This window comes from Bradysia coprophila, unplaced genomic scaffold (assembly GCF_014529535.1).
Source record: "Bradysia coprophila strain Holo2 unplaced genomic scaffold, BU_Bcop_v1 contig_358, whole genome shotgun sequence".
NCBI lineage: Eukaryota > Metazoa > Arthropoda > Insecta > Diptera > Sciaridae > Bradysia > Bradysia coprophila.
In genome coordinates, this window is record NW_023503616.1 from 3,830,081 (window position 1) to 3,848,730 (window position 18,650).

At 35.2% G+C, this 18,650-nt stretch overlaps 2 protein-coding genes across 3 annotated transcripts; both read right to left on the reverse strand.

Moving 5' to 3' along the window:
* Positions 1-9,128: 9,128 nt before the first annotated feature.
* LOC119081287 (serine/threonine-protein kinase PLK4) lies at positions 9,129-11,793 on the reverse strand. Its single transcript, XM_037190048.1, has 5 exons — positions 11,589-11,793; positions 11,428-11,523; positions 9,976-11,351; positions 9,464-9,908; positions 9,129-9,342 (listed from the first exon to the last, which is right to left on the reverse strand). Exons 1-5 carry the CDS (start codon positions 11,625-11,627, stop codon positions 9,268-9,270), a joined length of 2,031 nt encoding a protein of 676 aa, XP_037045943.1. The 5' UTR covers positions 11,628-11,793; the 3' UTR covers positions 9,129-9,267.
* Positions 11,794-14,511: 2,718 nt separating this feature from the next.
* On the reverse strand, positions 14,512-17,134 carry LOC119081288 (probable cytochrome P450 9f2). Of its 2 annotated transcripts, none has more exons than XM_037190049.1 (6): positions 16,989-17,134; positions 16,348-16,573; positions 16,055-16,178; positions 15,281-15,990; positions 14,838-15,219; positions 14,512-14,779 (listed from the first exon to the last, which is right to left on the reverse strand). In XM_037190049.1, the coding sequence occupies exons 2-6, from the start codon at positions 16,557-16,559 to the stop codon at positions 14,612-14,614; spliced, it is 1,596 nt and encodes a 531-aa protein (XP_037045944.1). In that variant the 5' UTR covers positions 16,560-16,573; positions 16,989-17,134; the 3' UTR covers positions 14,512-14,611. The 2 variants fall into 2 exon arrangements, with proteins under 2 accessions (XP_037045944.1, XP_037045945.1); XM_037190050.1 differs by lacking the exon at positions 16,989-17,134 and adding an exon at positions 16,729-16,854 and having other exon boundaries at positions 16,348-16,575.
* Between the last annotated feature and the right edge of the window lie 1,516 nt (positions 17,135-18,650).

Sequence of the window (18,650 nt, forward strand, 5' to 3'; positions counted from 1 at the left end):
GAGAGGTCATCTCATCTGCATTTCTTTCTGCAAATTTTCTCGAAATCTGGGAAGTTAGGATAAAAGTTAGTATTTCTTGTCCACTTTCCAATTTCTTGAAATTGAATTCTCTCACTTACATTATAAACCACTGATTTTTCATAATACTTCCAAAATTGATTCCAGGACCATGCAAAACTCAAACATTTGAAGTTTTTCATTGAACTTTGTATTCGCATGAAATAAATCTGCGTTTTCGTCTATTTTGCCTGAGTATAAGAATATAATTTTTCAGACATAAATCAGCTTAGAGAAGGTATTCGTTAGAAAAATGGTGTTTGTGGCTCGTTTTGCAGAGCGTTGTCGCTTTTGTATTGCTTTTGCAGTATAGTAATAGTATAAAGTGTAGTTGACTCAAAATATAACCGAAAAGTGAATGAGTTAAAAATTGTCCTACGTGTCCTACCATAAGACACGAAATTTTGAGTGCGACCACCGTTTCCACCAGACTATGTTTACATAACAACTGCCGCAGTGTAAAATAAACCAGGCAGCAGCGGTTCATTTTCGAAGCGTCAAATAAGTGACCTGATACACTGTATGAAAATGAAGTCAAATGAACCCTGACATAGATTGAATTAATTTTATTCGCATAATATAAGCCTACTTGATTATTCAGGTCCCTAAACAAATCAAGCACTACTGCCTGGTTTATTTTACTCTGCCTAATTTTATCACAGCTCAAAGGGTTTATCAGAAATGTAGTGGCCTTTTTAAGGTTTTAAAGCTAAGGCATGACGAAAAATGTGCTGAGTCGTATTTTTTTTATATACTGTCTGTAACATCCAGAAATGGTCACGATCGTAGTTAAATTATTTAACTTACATCCCACATATCATGTGGAATGTGTTGTATCGGCTGCGACGCAGCGGCTCCGATATTGACGTTTGTTTATTTTTTGTTGGCCTTTGGTCTTCTGCAGAGTGATTTTCGATTTTATATTTTAATTTGCTTTGTAGTAATGAAAAATTAAATAGTTTCGACTTTCACTAATTTTTTTTGGAAGTATTTCAAATGCTTGTGATTTCGGTTGTGTTGACGTAAAATAGATAATTTTGATTTGGCCGTAAAATAATAAAATTAGCTTTTTGTTTAAGTGCCAAGTTAAGTGCAAAACATCCTTGAACCTTACATTCCTGAAAGAAAGTGTTTATTTATTTGATTAGCATACACTGTAGTATCTTAATAAAGTGTCGTTCGCTAATTTGTCACTGCTTTTAATTCATAAAAATTTGTCTGAAAATTTGTGAACCTTGATATGAACGTTTGTTTGTCATAATCAAAAGTCATTAAATGTTTCTTTGTTTAATTTGAAAAATAGTTTTATTTGTAAAGTTGTATTTGCCAATCTACGCGACACCCAAACAATGTACAGAAATTCTAATATGTTTCATATTTTTGAAGAAGTCATAAGTTTCCAGATATTTGAAGAAATTTTAATATTTTAACTTTTGAAAATACGAATTTTTGCATGTTTTTCCATAAATACAATGATATCTCAAACAAAACCATATTCTTATTTACTTTAAGCAAACCGAAAAAAGACTGTTCAAACAAAATGTTAGATTTCTTCGGAAGCTTTATTGTCCCGAGTTCTCGATATTGAGATCTTCAGAACGAGCAATCGCATAGAAATTAAATGCACCTGTTGCCAAGATTGGTATTAGATAAAGTATATTTCGTACCACGGATTAAAAGTCTTTTTTTTAGCGTGTGAGAGGTCTGGAATCGAATACACTAAAAAAGACTTTTAGTCCTTGGTACGAAAAAATTGACTTGTCAATCTTTTTTGGATTTTTGTTGGCATCGTATAAAATTTAAGGAAATATTTAAACTCTCTTCACATGTAATTCCGTGTAGCCACTAAGTATAGTGCTGATACAAAAAAAAACTGTAGATAGTCATGCACTTGTAGTATGAGTAAGTAGTCGTGCTTGGCCAGAAGTTACAGAGTGAAAGGTAGGTATATGAATATTCATATGAAGCACACAAGAATCGATTTGAGACAATTTCTGACTGTATAACGAGGCTTACCTTAATGCTAAATAACTGAGCGAATGATAAGAAACTCCTGATAACTTCTGATTTTGATAGGAATGTTCTCATGAAAAGTCGCTTATGAATTATGATTTATTGAATTACATCCCAAATGTTCAAATCATAAAATTTAAATTTTAAGGTAAACTTCCAAACATAGTTAGTACGTCTGAATTGTAGACATCATCGTTGGTTGTACTTATTGAAGCAATTGTCTCTTCCAACAGTTTGGTATCCTGTAGAAATTTTGCTTTTTTGTTGTCTATGGTTACCTTAAAGCTTTCCAGTTGTTTGATTTTTTTTTTAAGAATAGCTGTAGATGCGTTTAAACTCGTTATTTTCAGCTTAAGCTTTTTGTTATCTTCATATAACTTGGTGTTCGCTTTATTCAAAACCTTGGCACTTTTATGCGTACACTCAGTCGGTAGATACACTACGGTTTGCGATCTGGATTCGTGTCGATATCGGACCTTTTAAATACGAGTATTACAACGGAAACGTTGCAACATTCAAGGGCTGCCCCTTGGCATCGGTCAATCGTCAAATTGATAAAATTTGTAACTTATACGTTAACAAGGAAATTGGAGCGATGAAAAGAGCGGCCACTGTAGCTCAGACCAAGCAGCAAAAAGTTGATGAGAAGAACAAGAAGGTGTCAGATAAGATGAAAGAGGCCGAGCAACATTTCCAAATATTGCGTGCAAAACGCCTTGCAGAATTGATGGGCGATAGAAATTCAGGTTCTTCATCGACAATCACAGCTCAATCAATTCGAATTCTTCCAACGGAAAGCGTTTTACCGCATGATCTTCCACAACAAACGACGCCCGGTTCAGATGCACAAGATGATCACGATCACCCGATGAACACGCCGCTTCCTGATGACTCAGATAATTTGAATACTGAGTACTGAGAGTTTAAAAAGTTCATTTTGAATTTAATTTTCAATAAAAATCTAATTGAACTGCTCTAAAAAGTATCTGTGTTTTACTTGAGTCATGTTTTCAGTGTTTCCCCTTTTCTCCTATCTAAACTAAGGCTCGTAATAGGTTGGTTTTTACCAGACCTGAACCTGAAAATCGAACCTGACCTGAACTTAACGTGACCTGACTTACATTTGACCTGACCTGTTTCGAATTCAATTTGACCTCACTCTTACCCATGGTTTGCATATGGTTTACACTTACCTAACGTTTACCATCCAATTTTTCAATTTCTACAGTCTATCACTTATTGATAAAGAAACAACAGGACATTATATGGTTATATATCGTTATATGGCAATAGACTTACTTACCTATTAACCTTCAGTAGTAAATTCTGTTGTAGAACGATTAAAAAGAATTCGACATTTCTAAAGAGAACATACTTTTCTCAATAATTTTATACCTAAGAAAACCAAAATCAGTCATTTCGCGAATGTTAAAAGATATTTCTGAGCATTTTTCAAATGGCTAGCAAAATAATATCGTATTGTACCAAGGCAGCTCCGTATTGTTTAAAAAAATTAGGAGACCTCATATCGGACAGTGTCCGCTTGTAAATATTATTATTAACTTGTGACATAAAGTAATTTTCAAGCGGACACTGTCTAATTTTAGGCCTCCTAATTTTGTGAACAATGAATATGTGGTCGCAAGAGAGCTACCATGATACAACTAATACAATGTTGGAAAATTTTGTTATGGTTCCCTTCATACCCTAATAAAATATTTTCTTTTCTTCATCTTCGTTACAATTGAAGTCATTTCTACCTCTCTCCCTTTCAAGGAAGATAAATTTCGTTTGAGGGCAGAGAGCGCAATTAAGGTTATCGATCAGTAAGATGTTCAAAAATATTCAAAGATTGGTTTATCCTCTTGCATTTGTAATAAGAAAAATAATTCGGTGATGGATTAAATTAAATTAAATTAAAATATAAAATCTGCAGAAGACCAAAAAATAAACAAAAAATAAACACAAAATAAAAAAAACGTCAATGTCGCAGCCGATACAACACATTCCACATGATATGTGGGAAGTGAGTTAAATAATTTAACTACGATCGTGACCATTTCTGGATGTTACAGACAGTACCAAGGACATTCATTTTTTTATTAAATCGGTAAAGGATATTGTATACTTCTTTTAGCGAGTTTTTGATAATAGTCGTTGGATTTTCAGTTTTTTTTTTCTTACCTTGAAAAATAAGTCAATTTCAATATCATAGTCGGTCAACGACATAAAAACCACGAATTTTTATTGATTTTAAATTGAAATCAATTTTCAAATTTGAGCATCAACTGGCCACATTATGATACGGTTACGATTTCTGTTTGTTATTGTTTCTATGGTTTCGTTAATGTAGTTTTAGAACTATTCACTTTTGATTTAAAGTGGAAAGTAGTTATAAGCAATAAGCATAGACTTGAAAACTATAGTGTTGTCATCAGCTATTAATTCCATTTTGTTAATAGAGTGTTATGATGAAAGAGAGGAAGATATTTTGACAAGTACCCCAAGGCAAGTTAAAATAAACTGGTCTTCTGTCCTCTCGCTCTCAACGTACCACGTTGAAAGAGAAGCAAATACTTTGACAAGTACCCCAAAGGCCAGATATAATAACTAGTCTTCTGTTTTCTCGCTCTGATCATAACAGTCCATACAAAAAGACAACTTCCTACATCCCAAGATTACTTAAAATTTAATTAAAACTTTATTTTATTCAAAATTTCTTAAATATAGAAAGCATGTTAAAATATTTTATTTATTTTAATTTAAATATAAAAATAATTTGCTGCAAGCTGTGAACGTAGCATCTTTTATTAATTAAATAAAAGAAGCTATAAAACCAATTTTTTTTTATTTTCTTTTTTATCCAACCATTTCAACACAAAATGTATAAATCGACACCATGAATTATAGGTGGTTCTCAAAAGCAAGACCTACCATAAACTTCCATTGCTATATTTTCTATAGGTATGTATATAGCAGTTAATAATACGGTTTCTCGTTTTTCATGCTTTGTTGTATGCATGGTGTGCGAGCAGTTTGTTTTGGTTCGTTAATATACTGCCATCTGGTTATACGCCTTAAATGGGTGTGATTTCACAATAAGTGTATGGGGCAAATAGATTTTCAGATTAAAAAATCGGAACAAAATCGGACTCAACGGTTTTCGATAGCCCTGGGGACCCCTTGTCGAGCTCGTAGATTGGCAATATTGGAGTAATGAGATGGAAGAAATTCTCAATATATTTTTTCCTTGTTATCGCGATAACTTTCGTAATTCTTATCCGATTTTCAAATTTTTTGTTTTAAACGACGAAGATCGAAATTCTTGAGGTTGAGTACGTAGATGTATGTTAGAACAACAACGAGATAAGAGAAATTTTACACAGACGTTGTTCCTTGTTACCGCGATAGCAAGTAATTTTTACCCGATTTTCAAAGTTGTGTTTTAATTGACAGACAATGAAATTTATTAGGATAAGTAGGTAGATGAATAATATTGTAGTAGTGAGATTGAAGTTATTGTAAACACAATTTTTTTTCTTTGTTACCACGAAATTATTCACGACAGAGTAAAGTTGACCTTTAGAGACGCCGTGAATTTTTGCGTTATGGTAGTAAACACGTTCTTATCCAAGGTTCTGAAAGAACAGGTTAAGACAGCCACGAAGGCGGGTGACACACACATTTTGACAAATAGACACATTTTGTTGAACAGACTCATTACAGATTGTTTGAAATGTAAAACAATTTTTTTTTATCAAGTTCACATTTCAAACAATCTGTAATCTGTTCAATAAAAAGCATCTATTTGTCAAAATTTGTGTGTCACCGCCTTCGTGATCAACTCCAAGGTTTTGAAAGAACCTTGATCAACTCATATGTGTCTTAAACTGTTCCTGTTCTTTCAGAACCCTGAACTTATCCGTCTAGTAATGAAATTCTGGATTTCTGGTGTAGCAATCTAGGAGTATTTCTTAAGATTCTTTGTTCGATTTCAGGATAACATGATAACTCGAGTAATTTTTATAAAATATTTTGTTATAATTTCATCCGTGTTAGTTCAGAAGAGTGAGTTTGGATGCTAAGTTTAAGCATTGCAACGTTAAAAATATCGAATGTCCTCGATGCATAGCATGGCTCATTAATAAATTTGTGATCTATTCAGAAACAGCTCATCTTCAAGAAAGAAACTCTAAATCTTGTCCTCCAAATTTTTTCTCATTTTCATGCTAGGTGCAGTGCTATGACCTCAATCTAAACAATGAAAGTAGATAAGTAGGTGAAAATTTGCACTAGAAATAAGTTCGTTTGAGGTGGCGCCATGCAAATCCGTATGTGCTCCGGCTAGAACAAATTTGAAAGTTTGGCCATACCTATCTATATACTTTCATTGGTAGATTCTACATTGAATAGGCATGGGCGATAATGATTATCGATAATTATCGATTATCGATAATTATCGATTATCGATAATTGATAATTATCGACTTTTTTTATCGAAAATTATAAACAAAATATCGATAATCGATAATTATTGATATTTTGATAATTATCAAGATATCGATAATTCGATAAATCGATATTTCGGTCCGAAAATCGTATATTTATCGATATATCGGTATATTATCATGAATTTTTAGATAAATATCAAAGTATCGAAATTCGATATGATTAATATGATACAATATGATCAATCGATTATCGATAATTTCTTTCGATTGATATTATCGATAATTTTGAACGTCTCCCATCCCTAACATTGAAGAATGAGTGAAGACAATTTGTTCTGACTAGTTAACCCGGAACCTGTTTACTTGGAAGGCGACCTACACTAGAACCTAGAACCCAATTAGGCGAAGGAACACCTCAATTGTAATTTATTCCTATCTATTGACTGTAATGTAAAAAGTGTCTGACTGGATCATATCACTGACATTATCACAGACGGTAAAGCATTTTATTTGCACAACTATCGAATTCAATAAATATTATTGGATCACACTAAGACACTCCTAGTGGTTGTTTTAACGTTGCAACGAGAAAGTGCAACGGACGCTGTCTTCAACATCACACAATGTACAGCTGAAGAGAGGAGAGGCAACCTAAGTAGTGAAATAACGGTCGGGCACCAAAAGACGCTGGAATAAAAATAATAATTAGAAAACGTATATTTTATTGTTGATAGACGTTGATAATCGAGGCTTTTACTTGCCAGTCCGAGAGATGTACAAAATTTGTGTCTATCACAAATTATTGTTATCAACCCATGGACAACAAGAATACTTTAGAAAGAGAAAGAAGCTGAAACGAGAATCATCGCGGTGCTATTGTTGATTGACGATCCAGTGTAGTTCAAATCTTGATTTTATTGGGGTGTTTGATAAAAGTATTGGTGTTCAATTGATTCATTGATGGTTGTAATGTCACAGTAGAATAATAGACAAATTAAATTCTTTTTATTCAACTAAGTCCCACCTTTTGGGTGGGTCAGATCCCTTGACTGACTGAATTTCGCAAAATATTTTTGTTGTATTTCTTGCTTACCTTGGACAGAAATGAAACTCGAGTAATTAACGTCTCTCGCTTCGCCCTGGCCTGGCCGCAAATTTCACATTTTTTCTAGAGCGGCCATTCGAACATTTAAAAATACCTTCAAATTTGTCAAAGCACCTAGCAGGGTAATAGAGGTTTTTACACGTCAAATAAAGTAGTTTTTTGGTACCAATAATACCATTAGCAGCCTTAATGGTAATTTTGCAATGACATTATGAAAAAAAAGGTATGGAAATTTTCGCATACTTCGATTAAAATACTACTTTATTTTTTTCTATTACCCTGCTAGGTGCTTTGAATTTGTCCAATCTTCGAGCTTAACCACATAAATTCAATTACTCGTCGAAACCATCAGAAAACACCGAATATCTGAATCCGCGCTCACCTCCAAATTTTACGTTTGTCAAATCTGTATACTTGCTAAAATCAGTGATTTTATGATTTTTATCAGATAATAAATGCAACGTTTTCTTCGGATCTCAAAAGGTGAGTTATTTTCTTGTGCTAACGAAGCCAAAAGAATTACAACAAGAGATTCCTCATTAAGTCCGAGGTTCCAAATTTTTATTTTAACGAGTGGGTACCCTTCGGGTTGGGCTATATTCCCACTCGTCAAAATAAAAATTTGGAATCTCGGACGTAATGTACGTAAAATTATTTAAATTGCAATTGCCTACATAAGCTCATAATTATGTGAATTACTTTTTATCAATGCAAGTCTAAGAGGAAGCGGAAGGTATAATCTACCCGAAGCAAAAATGGAACAAAGACTGAAATCATCTACTGATAGGTAAATTCAACAATAACAGTAAACAACAGTAAAATGTACATACGTACTTACGTACTGTGTTTATGTCCTATGTTGAGTTTATAATTTGCGGAAACGAAATACACCGACCATTCTCAGAAATGAGATCAGTTATACCATGGCACTGCCGAGTTGGGCAATGTAAATACATGATTGAATTCATATGAGCGAACGCGAAGTGCTATTTATACACGTAAGCTACCTTGATTATATGGATCCGAGTGATGACGATCGATAGATTTTATGCTCTATAAAGGGTAGATAATTCACCGAAATCTTAAATGATTTGAAAAAAAAAGCAAACAAACAGCGACAGACGACGACATACAAATCGTTAATGGCTTATTTATTGGTTGTTCAAATCAAAGAAGCTACAACATGGCAGAATCAGCACAGCGCTTCAGTAAAATATCCCATGAGTAGCTTCAGACTTGATTAATCTTCTAAAAACGGCAAGCGTAATGTGGCATAACAATCTGTTAAATCCTGTTTACGGCTAGGTTCTGAAATGACGAAGGAAGGTGGCACCCAAATATTCTAATGGTCCACGAACTTAGAAGAGAATTTTCGCCCTAGTTTAAAAATCGCTGTCGATGGAAATAAAATTCTTCAAAATCATCTCACACTTAATTTGCCTTTAATTCAGAATTTTTAACAGAATCTCGATTACATGAAAATTTAAATAGAGATCTAGAGACACAATCTATATAATTTATTGACAATAAAGCCATCATCTTCGTTGAAATTGAACACTAAAATAAAGAAAATTAATTTTACAATTCGGCACTGTACAACCAATGCAACTATCTATAACTAAATTGTGTCCGTTATCGACGCTATCTTATTCGATTTTGTACTCTTGTTCTCACTGCTGATGCTGGTGTGTCTGTCGAAAATGCGAATGATGAAATCTGTAACAAAACCAAATTCGTCTGTTAACGACAATGAAAATGAAAGTATGTGACGGACTCTGACTGAAAGATTTTTTACAGAGTGTCAAGTGGTCGCAATAAAATCGGCAATTTTACTCACACTCGGTGGTGTCTGAGGAGTACATTCACCCAATCGGCTTCTACCGTTCTGTGGTCTTTGACCCATTGTCAGTGGAAAACAACAACCGGATGGTTCCATTTGATTAACTGATTCATATTGTCGTAGGCATACAGTCAAACATTTTTCGTAGTGCTCCCAGAGCATTTTATTCGTTTCACTTAATTTACCACTGGGCCACGATGTATGACCATTGCTGTCGATCAGTTTTACGTCGTACGCAGTTTTAATAATTTTTTCCCCAGTCTCGAACGAGACCTTAAAGTCTTTCAGTGTGACCATCAACTCGCACTTAGCTGTGGGTGTATAATACGTTACAATTGGAGTTTTCTCACGTAAATATGTAATGAATTTCGCTGCGATTTTGTATTTATTCCAATGAACTGAAGGTAGTGTGCTGTATGTGAAGACAGAATCTCTGAAACCGCTGCAACGAAAATTGAAAGTATAACTTCGCCTGCTTCTCTCAAACTTCTTCTGAACACTGAACTTACCTCTGAACGTTCGGCTTATGCACCGCAATTTGCAAACCATCATTGGATATTCGATAGACACTGTCGATATTGTTGCTTCTACCTTTACGGCTTTCGATGATGAGTTCACCATTCGATTGAATTTTGAAAGTAAATTTCTGAACGTTATACTCGTATGGTGGAAGATGAGCGGTTGTCAGCGGCGATACACTCAGTTTCTCTTCTGTTGTTGGTTCCTTGTTTGCGTTAGCTGGGCTTGACGTCTTGAAAGGACTTTGTAAACGCGGTTGTTGGAAGTAATTCGGACTCTCTGGACAAGCTCTGCCGATTTTCTGCCCGGTGTCGTACGGATTGTTATAATCATTCACGCACCGATCACGCAGAGCGTGTCGGTAATTTTGAGATGGATCTTTTACGTTCAAGGCACAATCACCAGCTGGAATCACATCCAAACTTCGATATCTTGGGACATTTCTCGCAGGACTCATGTATTCGTTGACGTTTTTGCAGGCATAGTCATCCTCTTCATAGTTGTATAGCGAGGAAGACGTTCGACCAGGTGCTGTATTTTCGTAGTACACTGATAACTGATTGTTGTGTCGATCGACAGATCGAGACCGAAGGAACGGGTTTTGTGATACATTTTGCGATGATGATGTCCGCGACAAACCACTATCGCCGGACAAATGTCCGTTTAAATGTTTCTTTGCATGCTGTGCGATGAATGAGTGATTCATGACCTCCTCTAGTTTGATTCTCTGGTTCTGATTTTTGCACAAGAGCCTGTCGATTAAATCCTTTGCCTCCCAGGACAGATAAGTAGGTAGTTCATGGTCCTTTTTCACAATATTTGTGAATGTTGATTTGATAGCCTCTCTTTCACTTGTATTTGCTTCAAATGGAGCACGACCAACTAACAGGTGATACAAAACAACTCCCAAACCCCACACATCGGTTGGAAGTCCATAATCTCGTGAGACCACCTCTGGTGATATATAGTTCGGTGTTCCACACATTGTCATGTGTTTATCGCCGGTAGAAGTCAATTTTGTTGCTAATCCAAAGTCGGCAATTTTTATGCGATTGTCACTTGTTAGCAGTAGATTGCCCAATGAAATGTCCCGATGTAGAATTTTGTTTGTATGTAGGAAAAGAAGTCCATTCACCACTTGGCTGATAATGTCAGCCGCTTCATCTTCTTTCAAACGAAATCGACGATCAATCAAATGTTTCAAACTTCCGTTTTCAGCCAATTCCAGTACTAAGTACATGTACTTATCGTCTGCAAAATATGTGTATAGCTCCAAAATAGCTGGGTGTTTTAGAACTGCATGTATTGTTACTTCACGTATAACAACATTTTGCATTTTAGCATCTTTGGCATGTAGTTTATCGATCTAAAAAAAGGGCATGTCTCAGTTTGTGGAACTCTTCTACACCAGACAATGAAATAAGACCAAACGGGCTATTTACCATTTTTATTGCCACAATCCTCCCCGTCACCAAACATTTTGCCCGGTGAACAACAGCAAAACCACCTCTTCCGATTTGTTCGAGGATTTGATACTCCTAGAAATTAAAATGAAAATGTTTACCGATCACAACACTTGTTTATGTTTACGTTAAAAACCAACCTCGATTGTTTTTGGAAATGACAAAATATTGTCGTACATGGTAAATTAAATTTCTGTTTAAAAAGAAAATACCGAAAATTAAAGAACGGTCACGAAATACACGATAGAAATAAACAATAACGTTTCGTGCGAAACGGAATTTTAAAGAAATTTTAGTCTGCGCTTCATTTAGAAATCGTTTACTTTTAAAAAAAAATCCACAATGGCGTTTGACATAATGCATGTCAGAATTGAGTACCCAACAGATAAATGTTATATTGACACCGCGGTACTTTTGAAAATTCGATTATCAATTAAGTAATCCAATTGATGTTATTCAAGCCACATCCACATGCGATGTACATTGTACACGTAAAAATACATAATAAGGAGAATTGGATCGTAACAGCGCACTTCAAGCATGAGTGGTACTCTAAATAGAGTCCTGAAACTCGACATATAAACGTAAATCACTGTAAAAACATGTTCATGTAAAATAGAGAAATATTTGCAGCTGACCACTATGATCACTCAGGCTTAAAGCGCGTTGATCGTAACTATAACTTCTTATTTTTCCTCGCTTGTCAATTGACTATTACTACCGTTTTGACTGTATGAAACTGGACACAGGCTCAGAAGGTAAGGGTGTCATTAAAATAGGCCGAAAGAGTTATGTATTAAATTTTTTCATGTGCCGCGGTCCAAAAGTTTTATATATATACGTATCTGTTGTGATCAACCATTCCGATTTTAGGCATTTTCGCTTGTCGCATTTGATCATTTTAATCATTTGAATAATTCGTCTTTTACTTGCTACCCGTGTTATGGTCTAAGAATATATTTTCTTATTCTTTTTGGCCATAAACACATAGGGAACAAGAACACTTAATCGAGAGTTAGAAACTTGATTTCCCCACGCGTGGATTGATTATTTATTATTTATTAGATTGATGTTTAGAGGCATTCAGCTGTGGGTATTTTTAGGAATTCCAAACGTCCTGTAAAAGGAAGCATCGTTTTGAAACTACACAGGATCTTCAATCAACAAAAAAATTGAACAATTTTGTTTCAATGTCTCGTTAGGGTTTTCCAATAAATTGAAGAAAGGAGTATGCATTTTTGGTTCTTCAATAAACGAGTGAAAGGAGTTAGCCTAATAGCCTTGCGCTGTGGGTGAGTTTTTGTGTTGCATTTGGTCCGTTGCCAAATCGCAACGTATAAAAAACTAGGCACGGCCCCCTGTCCAATCCGACTGAAGATGGTTAGACCACGCTAACCTCTGACCGCCACTGTATCCGGAGGTCGAAATAGCATTTTATCTCCACTTTCGCTTCACGCGATCCATGGGAAAGGGAAGATAAATTATGCTCTGTTTGTTTGTTTTGGTGTTGGTTCTGCATATTAGATAACACCACCCCTGGAATTAGTATGTTTTCCACGTAAAATAAAGTTTTGTACCATTGGTCGATTACAATGATGATTGAATGACTATTGTCATGAGTTGTGCTCTGGCACCTTTGCCTTCGCCATCTCGTTAGTTGGTGGCGGGTTTCTAATGTGTTAATCCACATGAGTATTGGGCAACCATTGTGATCCACGTTGCAAAAGCGTTCTGGTTCAGAACGCAACGGCTTGAATCTACCCGGGATTCTTCAATCAATGATTCGAAACTTAGAACGATATACTGTCAACAAAATCCTGTATAAGGACAGAACAAATTCTGTAAACTTTTGGTTAATCTGGAACGGAGCTGAACCACACGTGCGGAAATCAAGTTTCTAACTCTCGAATAAGTGTTCTTGTTCCCTATGTGTTTATGGCCAAAAGAAAATATATTCTTAGACCATAACACGGGTAGCAACAACGCACTTCAAGCAAAAGTGGTACTCTAAATAGGGTACTGAAACTTGACAGTGCTACATACAAAATTTTACACTGTAAAAAGAGTGGGGATAAAATTTCATACAAAATAGTACTCTATTTGGCAGCTGTCATTAATAGCACTTCTGCTTGAAGTGCGTTGGTAGCAAGTAAAAGACGAAATATTCAAATGGTATATGCTGTGTTGAAAACAAGGTTAGTTCAATCTAGTTCGCCGTTAACAGAAAACTGAATTAGAAATATTTTCTAAGACCGGTCTTTCTATTTAGAATCTGGAAACCAGTAAAACCAACACCCTTTGCGCATAAAATTTAAACAAAAGTTCTTTTGGATTTTTGGATAAAACAAAGCACCTAGCAGGGTAATAGAAAATAATAGTACTTTAATCTAATTATGCGAATACCTTTTTTCAACATTTTTAAATAGGTCCACCCTACGAGGACAAGTATTACAAGAAGTATAACCGAATCTTTTCCTTCTCAATAGAATAGAATGTTTTTTGAATATTTTTGCGCACAAATGTAGGCTAGAATTTTGCCAAGCGGTGAGCGCTCTTAAAATGGGACAGCATAAATACGATGCTAAAATGCTCAGTTGCACCACCATTTCTCTGTAAAAAATAAAGGAATTATCAAAAAAATTGTTCGAGTTTGTTGATAATGTCGTTATTTTTTGATCAGAAATTGGGGCAACATCGAGCAACACAAATGCAAAGTTTTTGGGATGTATAGATTTGCAACACAACAGTATAGTGATAATGAGAAATCTTTTACTTCATTATTTTTAATATTATTCTGATTCGCTTATCTCTTACTTTTGCTGCCGCTGACACATCTTAAGCCTTGGACACATTCATTAATCTGTCCCGTAACACGACTCCTAGCATTAACATTGAATTAACAAACGTACAATTTTGAGGTTTTATCTTATCATGTCTGTATTGTATATTTTAACTCATACAACGTAAATATACATAGATCCAATGATGAGTACGAACATTTTCTATGTTAATGCTAGGAGTAGTGCTTTGCCTATTAGCCCAAAGATAAAAACACAAATGAACAAGTCTGCAATCCACTTTTTCTATTTTCTTTTTAGCATTACAAATTCCAGCGGCATTTATGGTTGTAAACATTCAGTACAGTACGTTCAATCCTTAGAAGTTAATTTCTCAGTTTCAGTGCCACATGAATACCTCTTTCTGAAGTCATCGTAATTATGCTCTTCTTCAGCTGAACCGGAATTTGACTATTTTCGTTCGGTTCAAATTTAAAATTAAGTAGCAGGTAGTAAATGACAGCTTTAGCCTCCATCAATGCAAATCGACTGCCCTGAAAATTAGTTAGAACAAATGACGTGCTTTCTTAGCCGAAATGCAGTTCTACCTACAATGCAGTTTCGAGGTCCATATCCAAACGGCGCATATGTTCCAGACACAATTTTGTCTTTATTTTCGTCACTAAATCGGTCGGGATCAAATTTCTTCGGATTGTCCCAATACTTTTCATCATGGTGTAGACTAACAAATGGTATTGACAGCGCTGTCCCCCTTTCCACAGTAAAGCTGAAATTGCCATCGTCATAGCGGTAATCTTTTACACACACTCTGTCTGTGCCAGGTGCGGCAGGCCAATAGCGTAGAGTTTCCGAAATGAACATGTCCATGAATTTCATTTTTTGAACAGCATCATAGCTCAACTTGTTACCACCCAGACTGTTGTGCGTATCCAGGACTTCTTGATAAAGCCGTTCCTGAATGTCGGGGTTGACGCTGCGAATTTCAAAAAAAAATCTTTTCATTTTACATACCTTCTAAGCAGAGCGAATCATACCAAAGTTCATAGGCTACAAAAGAGAGTAGCGTTGATGACGTATCAAATCCGGCGAGGAAGAACAAGAAGCATTGAGCCACTAATTCATCATCACTCCACACTCGTTTCACAACTTTGTTCCCAATGCTGGATTCTTCAACCGTTGCGAAGCCATCGGAAGCTGTTTTCTCCTCAGCTGTGCTGGTTAAAGCCGTTCCGCTTTTGACGTTCATCAATATGTTGATCATGTCTGGTCGGAATATACCTTCCTTTTGTCTGGCTTCCATATTTGTCAAAACCATCGAACGGAAGAAATTCATAGTCTTCGAATCGAATAGTGTCACTTTAAGGAGACTTGCCAACTTTGGCAAGAATAAAATTATCATCATCTTCATGCCCGTCTTAGGAGAAGACAACTCTAAGAACTTTTTGCCAGACAAATAGAATTCGTTATTCGGATCTTCAAAGGAATTGATTTTGTAGCCGAATGCCGCTGAGGAAATAACATCATTTGCATATTTGCTAAACAGTTCCTTCATTTCGAAATCAACTTTGCCGGTAGCTTTAGCTCTGTCCATCAGAGTGTGTGCCATTTGTTCGCCACACTCAGATACTAAGTCGAACATCTGTCTCATTTTACTTCCGGTGAAGGCTGGACTTAGGGTAGCTCTCATATCACGCCATTTGGCTCCTTTGAGTAGAAATAGGCTGTTGCCGAATAAAGTGTCCACCTGAAATTTCGTATGCATCGTATAACAGTCAGTTCATACAAGTCAGTGTTAAGACATTACACACCTTTTCATCAATCAGATTTCGATGATCCTCGAAATAGTCAAAGTCCTTAATGACCATTTGTTTGATAATTTCGGGGTCACGCAAAACTAACATTGGTTTTCCAAATTGAAATGTTCCAACGATTCTGGTGAGGATGAAAAACAATATTTGAAAATTATAAGATTTCACCTAATCCATTCGAAATATTACGTAGAGAAGTGTATGCTACCGTGCCAAGTTAAAGAACGTCTTTACTCTTTCGTTACTCCAATAGAGTCTTTTAACTTAGCGTGGCAGTGTAATAGAAAAATTACTTGTGACCAGGATTCACGGTGTACAGGTAGTTCATGAAATCAACCATCGATTTTTTATTGAAGAACATTTCGTTGAAGACGGAATATATCGGTTTGGGTTTCAAGAAACTTATGCCTCGCTTCTCAAAGTAGTCATTCTTTTTGGTATACCATTTGTAGACGGCATATACAATAAAAGAAATGGCACACCACAACAACAAGTCGAATATCATGCTGGATATTTTATCTGTAAATATTATGGAAAGATTTTTTTTTATTGCAAACATTCCGACAGACGAACATTATATGAATACACATTTCGTTGGAATACACCGAGCACAACAAAAATTACATCATTACTTAAAACAATTAAAACCAAAACAGATCAGCCAAATTTATCTTCACCGCAGTCAGTTATCATTATTGTGAACTTTAAAAAACCTACTCGCACAATGAGCACAGTATTATCAATGGTTTAGTTCGCTTCAAATTCTATTAAACAAAAATAGTTGCGTGTTGCGTCATTGTATACCGATTTATGATATTGATATTGATTCATCAACGAAACAGTAATAAAAATATGACTTTCTTTAATCTCAATGATTTTGTTAAACGTGGTGAGTTAGATTACTTCGAAATTTATAATTCCAGCAGGAACATACCTATGCACAAACTTAAGGTAGACAAATTTTAGCTTCGGTCTGCACGAAACAATCACTCAAACAGTATTAACCGCAACCAAGTCCAAAACAAAAACTTATCAATGAAAATCGAATCTCTCACGCATACAGGTAAACAAATCAAGCTCACATTCAACTTTTTTATATATAAAGATAAAAAAGATTTATTGGAATAGTACGGACAATGGTGCTAACAAACTTTGTGTGTATTCATCTCAAGGTATTTTAATGTACCATGTAATTGTGAGCTTAATGATGATGAGAATGCTGAGTCATAGATTGCTTACACGCGTAACTTGCAAAAATCATTTAGTAGTTCACTTTGAACCTATTTGAACTTTATAAGCTTTATGAGTTAGAAAGGTGATGAAATGGTTATTTAAAATTGTTGGTTCATTTATAGCTCGAACACTTTGTTTCTTATACAGGTAGATTAGGTATATGCTTCTGCATGTTGTCTGATGAAAATTAACCAAAAGTTGGTCAATGCATTTGGTTCGTAAGTTCGTCCGATGTTATTGGCAACAGTGACAAAAGCGTATTGAGGCTACAGGTTAGATTTCTCTTATGGTAAAATGAACGTGACTGAAGTAATAGATTTTAATTTAGAAATTAGAAATGGTTAAGGTGAGACTCATAATAGCATATTTTATAGAAAAACAAACAAGATGTCCATGGTGTTTCCTTTCTTTATTTTATACAGCTGCGATCAGTATTGATCCCTTGGCTGCAAATGTTTAATTGGTTTTTAGATAATGCCTCAAATTCGCGGTGAAAATGAAGATCTTAAAAGTTCGAAAGCTTAGACTCAAGTGTCAAGAGACAATAGATATTCGTGACCATGAGTATACGTTTTTCGAACGTTTCAGACTTTAATTTTCACCAGAGTAAAAAAACATTTTCATGCGAATGAACCAAAATAGATAGGACTTTCGATATTTTTAACGTTGCGAATTGGCAATGTATTATTGGAATATCTACGAGTAAGTGTTATATAGAAAGCGAATGAAGGAAAAATATAATTTTTTGGATTTTCGTCACTTTTCATGAAAGGTTGTATACGGTGTCTGTCTTGATCTTAGGCACTTTCGCTTGTAGTACTCACTGTGTTCGGGTAACAACTCGCGAAATTACCTAAAATCAATCGGCCAAAACAGGTACGTCAATAAATATTGTATATTTTACCTACCAACTACAGTCAGAAGTTTAAATTGGACTTAAGTTCTTTATTACTCTCGACTTGATAAGAACTAATTTCGGTTTTATTGAGTTTTGTTACTCATTTTAACTCGATGCATGTCGAATAATTTCCTGGTTTTAAGTAGTGGCAGAATAAGGAAGAAGGTCAACTATCATAACTAAGGCTAAGAGTAATTGTAATTTTGACTATGTCTTAGGTACTTGCGTGACAAATTGAATGGAAGATAGATGGGTAAAATCACAAATAATCCACGCGTTTAGAGCGACGTCAATTTGTGCGAAATCATACTTAACCTGTTACAGACGACTGTCATCTGTTATCGACAACGACAGCAAGAATAAACGACGAGCTCTGAATGATGAGGTCTTATATAGCAAAAAGCATGTTCAAAACAAATGAAGTAAAAGATTTCTGAAATCATCTCTGTAAATCTTCGATCAAAT

Coding starts and splice junctions, on each gene's coding strand:
- LOC119081287 (XM_037190048.1), bottom strand. CDS start 11,627: ATGTACGACAATATTTTGTCATTTCCAAAAACAATCGAG. Junction 11,524..11,588: donor CATTTCCAAAAACAATCGAG/GTTGGTTTTTAA, acceptor TTTAATTTCTAG/GAGTATCAAATCCTCGAACA. Junction 9,909..9,975: donor CATAAGCCGAACGTTCAGAG/GTAAGTTCAGTG, acceptor TTTTCGTTGCAG/CGGTTTCAGAGATTCTGTCT.
- LOC119081288 (XM_037190049.1), bottom strand. CDS start 16,559: ATGATATTCGACTTGTTGTTGTGGTGTGCCATTTCTTTTATTGTATAT. Junction 16,179..16,347: donor ACCGTGAATCCTGGTCACAA/GTAATTTTTCTA, acceptor CATCCTCACCAG/AATCGTTGGAACATTTCAAT. Junction 15,991..16,054: donor GAAATCTGATTGATGAAAAG/GTGTGTAATGTC, acceptor ACGAAATTTCAG/GTGGACACTTTATTCGGCAA.